Source organism: Perissodus microlepis, chromosome 9 (genome assembly GCF_051167445.1).
Source record: "Perissodus microlepis isolate ML-2025 ecotype Zambia chromosome 9, ASM5116744v1, whole genome shotgun sequence".
NCBI lineage: Eukaryota > Metazoa > Chordata > Actinopteri > Cichliformes > Cichlidae > Perissodus > Perissodus microlepis.
In genome coordinates, this window is record NC_140469.1 from 31,769,286 (window position 1) to 31,775,157 (window position 5,872).

At 43.0% G+C, this 5,872-nt stretch overlaps 1 protein-coding gene across 1 annotated transcript in view; it reads right to left on the minus strand.

Moving 5' to 3' along the window:
* Positions 1–5,496, minus strand: part of cyb5a (cytochrome b5 type A (microsomal)) — a 13,965-nt gene extending 8,469 nt beyond the window's left edge. The window contains exon 1 of the mRNA XM_084940347.1: positions 5,188–5,496. Coding sequence (XP_084796473.1) covers positions 5,188–5,322 — 135 coding nt within the window. The 5' untranslated portion in view covers positions 5,323–5,496. The remainder of the gene's footprint in view (positions 1–5,187) is intronic.
* Positions 5,497–5,872: the final 376 nt, after the last annotated feature.

The window sequence follows — 5,872 nt, forward strand, 5'->3', positions numbered from 1 at the left end:
CACACAGAGCCGTCAGTTCACCTCCTCACGCACACATTCACACTTTTAAACACGCAATTTCTAACCAGTCGCTCGTCAAAGTCGAGGCTAAACACAAATCCTCACATTGCTTTAGGTTCCGGTTGCGGTCGGCACGGTAACACGCTGTGACAGGCCCACGTGCACGCTCGCGGTAACACCGATGCTGGTCGCCCTCATTAAACAGAGGCGTGCGTGTCCGTCTCTGCCACGAGAAGCAGCGAGATAAGCCGTCACAGTCGCAGCACAGAGACGCGCTGAGTCAGTCACACCGCTGAAGCTGCAGAGCCAGTTTCAGCGCTGCATGGTGCAATCAGGCTGCCCACATGCAGGCTGGGGAAACATGGCAGACATGACGTGCACACCGCAGCTCGCCTTACAGGACCAGATCTGATGACACGCTGTAAACCTCTCTACACATGAGTTATGTTTGGGACCAGATGTCGACATAGACCGAGACTCGCCCGCGGTCTGCGATTGGACCGTCCTCCCCATCGTCTCTTTGTCTTTACCTGTGTCTCATTAATTAATGATTCACAGGTTCGCTCTGACCTGCAGTGAACCACGGCACTCGGCTCACCTCTGGGCAGCTGCTATAAAACAGCTGGATCCAGAAATCGCTGCTGAGCATGTCTTTGAACTCTGAGTGAACCGGAGCAGTGAGACGAGTCGAGAGGCCTGTCTGTTCGCTGACTGTTGGCCAACACACCCACACCCTGAACTCTGTACAAGGAGACGCCATTCATTCAGATAAGCTGTGACCAGGGAGGAGCCGAGCAGCCGAAGGTCCAGGCTGTTAGTCATAACCAAGCAAGGCAATTTTATTTGTATAGCACACTTTCAGCACAAGGCAATTCAAAGTGCTTTACGTGATTAAAGTGATAAAAGAAAACATTTACAAGAAAGCATTTGTAATAAACCAATAATCAAAATTATTTGTATGAAAATTAAAACCAACAGGTAGAGCGCCATAATAGGATCAGTTACTCATAAGCAAGTCTGAATAAGTAAGTTTTAATTTTAGACTTAAAAGAGTTCAGTGTCTCTGCAGCTTTGCAGTCTCCTGATAGTGCGTTCCAGATGTGAGGAGCATAGAAACTAAAAGCTGCTTCTCCAGGTTTAGTTCTGGTTCTGGGGACGGTCAGTAAACGAGAGCTGGAGGACCCCACTGATCTGGATGGTTTCTACCATGACAGCAGATCTCTAATGTACTCTGGTGCTAACCCATTCAAGGATTTATAAACTAATAAAAGCACTTTAAAGTCTATTCTCTGAGCTACAGGGAGCCAGTGTAATGACTTTAGAACTGGAGTAATGTGCTCCATTTTCTTGGTTCTAGTGAGAACACGAGCAGCAGCGTTCTGGATCAGCTGCAGTTGTCTGTTACAGTAATCAAGGACATAAATGCATGGATGAGTTTCTCTAGGTGATGTGTCATCAGTCCTTTAATCCTAGAAATGTTCCTCAGGTGACAGAAGGCTGACTTTGTTATTACTTTTATGTGGCCCTGGAGGTTCAGCTCTCACTATTACACCTAAAGTTCTGGCCTGGTCGCTAGTTTCTAGTTGGACCAGTTTAAGCTGATTACTGATATTTAGTCGATCTGTTTTGGGTCCAAAGAGAAGTACTTCAGTTTTGTAGCAGGCATTAGAGTGCACATTAGAGTGCACATTAGAGTGCACATTAGAGTGCACATCTGGGTCTTGTATTAAATGTTTCCCTGTATTTGTCTGACAGGTTTAGTTAATTTACAGTTTGAGATTTTCTTCACACAAAACCAAAAACAATATTCATTTTAATTTTAACAGTTTCTAACCAGTTGAAGCCATTACTCATCCCTCTAATTACCCAGGGATGAGTAATGGATAATTAAAAGGAAAAACCTGTGTGTTGGGAAGCATTCATGTAACAAAGTGTTTTGCAGGTTACCTCTGTGGTGGCCATCTTGTTTTCCCAGTAAAGAGGAGGCCTGCCTCAATTGCAGCTCTTTTACAGGCCAGTCTGTATTGAGAAGGCGTGGTCTTTAGAGTATTTGTGCATGATGTTGGCAAGAGACAATAAAACAATTACTTCAGTTAAGATAGAGTGAAGTCTGATGTTTCCCTCACCGCGCCTCTCTGCGTAACACTGACTGTCTCACTAATCTGACCTTTGTAAAGACATTTGCTAATCAATAGACTTCTAACCACAATCCATGAAATAATGGACACAATATTCACAGATCAGTCCTTAATGATTAGCAGCAGTTAGCTTTGTTACAGTAAAACTTTAAATTGTATAAATTATTGTACTTTTGCAGTATTTAAAACCAGATCCTGAGGATATGAAGCCTCCTTTGTTCTAGTCACCAACATGGACTAGCGCTAGCTAACGTTAGCTTAGAGTCTGCTAATCGCTAACATCAATAAACGGAGGAAACTCCCCATAAAAATAAAAAATAAATGACTTCAGGGGAGATTTTTTTTAATAAGAGAAGAAACACACTCAGGTTAGCTAGCTGGCTGTTAGGGTTTGGAAGTTAGCCACTTTTGGGCTTTTTATTGATCATCAGAACAAAGCGTGAGCAGGCTTTCTCTGGCTGATGATTGTTTTGGTTGTGAGCCGATTGTCACATTTGCCCGTAGCTTGCATGGAAGACACTGACTTCTCTGCTAACACTGGCTAACTACTCGCTGAGCGGTACTGAAACCTGAAACTGTGACACAAACTGGAAATTGAGAACGTTTACTGTCAAAGTAAAAGCTCCACCGCAGTGCTGCGGCCGCCATGTTTCAAAGGGTTTGTTTGTCATGTTTCCAGATGCAGCGTCTGTTACATTACAGGTGACACAGCAGTCTGCAAGCCTAGCAACCAAAGAAATCACAAGTAAGTGGTTGGTGAATGCATTTTTTCCCTAGCAACCAGTAGTTTCCAGGCAGTCAATGTCTGGCCTTCAGGTCTGCCAGCACCCTCTGGCCAACCAGTTGGAGAATAATCATTTTCTCCCAGTGACCTGAGGTTGGCAGATGGTTGCAGACTGGTCCCTAGACCTTTATTCTCTACACTGTTACATGTCCAAATCATTAACATCATGTGACTAGCTGTCATGTGACCACAAAACCTCATAAGTCTGCATGAAGAAAAAGAGGGACCACCTGGGGTATGCTCATTGTCTCATCATGCAAAGCAAACATGGACAGCTGTGCAGCATGTAACTGATGCTCACCTCATCAACTCCAATCAGCTCTGCTATCCAGTGCTTATATCTGCATGTAAAGGGTGTGAACACTTCCACCAGTGGATCCAGTTTCCTGGATATTTCTGATTTGGATCAAAAACTTCCTGCTGTTCATCTTTAATTGAACAATTCCACACATATGCTGACGTCTCCAGGATTAAATTAACACTGAAAACACATCTGGTTTAGATATGAAGTGAGTCAGAGCCAGTTATCTCTCTTTGTGTAGTCACATGTTATAAACCCTGCCCCCCCATAGCTGCATCACTGCAACCTGCCAATGATTCACCAGAGTCTGCAGCACAAAGCCAGAGAGCAAACTGTGACAGAGTTCATCCAGTGAATCAGCAGAAAACTGAAGCCTGACGATATCTGAAAGCAGAGGGACGGTGTAAAGCTGAGCAGAGGTGGAGGTGAAGGGTCGTGGGGCTGACGCTTTGGGGTCAGTGTGTGCAGCAGTCACATTTGCTGCATGCAAACTCGAACGATCCATGTTCACGGCCTTAGATCCTCAAGTCACCTCAACAATCAGAACAGAAAATTCCACAGTGGACACAAATTTGAGTGACAAACACTGAACGTGACACAGGAAACGAACAGAAACAGAGGCTTGGATATGAAAATCAAAAGTATTGGTGTTTGTGATGAATCGTTCACATAGATAAGAATGGTTTCATTCAGATTGGCCCAACAGTGAAGGAGGAAATGGGCCACATATAAACATGCACATGCTACGATCATTATAGTACGGTTATTGACCAATCATTGGTGCCCAACATCACAGAACCAGCAGGCTGACACACACACACTGAGTTTGGTGTCAGGGGGACCATAAAAACAGGAAACACTCAGGTCTGAGCAGCTTGAGCTGCTAATATTTGGCTTTAATGAGGAATCACTCAGGTTTGCAGGGATAGCTTTATTTCTCAGGTTTAATACGATAACCAATAACTTCTCAGGGGCTGCAACTAAACCGAAACTCTTTCACGTGACCTTTGACAGATAAATAAGCCGCTGACATCGCTAACACCCTTTAATTTGCTTAAATACAGATATCAGGCCGACATTAGAATTTGGCTGAGCGTCGTTCGTCACAAGGATTTATTTTATATATTGATCAACTGGGAAAAAAGTCCTTTCATGTTTATAGTTTAATGTTTAAAAAGTAAATCTGCCAAAATATGTTTTAATTTAATTTTTACATACATCATTATTTGATTTTTATTATTATGAAATATGTTTTTGTTGTTTTATTCCCATTTTTGTTCCAGTGAAACAAAGAAATCATCACTAAATGTCCCAACATCAGTAAACACCGTTTCATTAGGTACAGACAGACATTGGTCAGTGAAGCTGGTGTCTGGCCAGTTTAAAGGCTTTTAATCAATGCAAAGATCAATATCATCATTTATTGTCACTAAATCGTTTTTGATCAGAAATTGAAACTGTTGAAGATCACAATTACATTTTTGACAATTTCCCAATAAAACACGATCAGTTTAAAAATGAAAAATCCCGGATTGACTCGTTCAGTCTGACAGTCCCACAAAACAGACATTCAGTTTCTAATCAATAATCCTATCCATCTATGTCCAGAGTCTTTTGGTATTTCTGGGCTTCCATAGAACCACAAAACCCAAACAAATCCGGTCTCCGTTATAGCGGAGACACCTGCACTGATTCGGATACTTCCCATCTGACCTTTGACTTATTGTTTAAGTTTGCCGGGTTCCTCTGGGGCCCTTCCTGGGACCCCTGCGATTGTGAGAAGGCTCCAGTCTGTACTGTGAAATTACAAGCTGCTAAAGATGCATTCAAAAGCGGTTTGGTTGGATTTTTCTCCCTCTCAGGTCAGGGTGTCTAGTTTCCTCATTTCCTGTTTTGGCTGATTTCCACACACACATAATACCGCCGCACTCCCACCACCCTCAACACCCAGACACCGAGCTCACCTCCTCCAGAAACTTGGTCACATCGTAGACTTTGTTGTGGATGATGATCCACGTCGATTTGAAGGAGTTCTGCTTCTCTATCTCTGCCAGTCTGTAGTATTTCACTCCCTCGGAGCTTTTCTTCTCTTCACCCATCTGTGCGACGCTGTGGGAGCGAGTTCTGAGGGCTGAGCAGCCTGTCCGAGGTTATATAATCCCAGCGAGGGTGTCAAGACAGTGAGTCCACAAAAACACACCGACATTTACCCCAGAGAGAGTCCACGCTAACTTCCAGCGCTGAGCAAACCCCAGCTGCTGAATTTACCTGAGCTCAGTGTCGCCTCCTGCTGCTGCCTCCAAAATAAAAGCCTTCTCCGGTTAGTGAAACGGACTTCTTCAGAAAGAATGGCAGTTATCAGCAAAAAGTTGAAGTATTTTATTTTCATAACCTTTACAAAATAACATTAAAGTTAAGTAACATAATGCTTCAAATGATTCCTCAAATAAGTGCCCTGATATGTATAGCTTATATATTTCATTGCAAATATGCTGGTGTACTAAACCTATGCGTTTTATTTCTTTATGTCGTTATTATTATCATTATTATGCTGCATTGTGCTTTTATTATGAAATACTACTTTGTAATTTCCGTTGTGGTCGTAGTTATTACTGGTTGCTTCATGATGGTGTCTCAAAGTTCCTGACA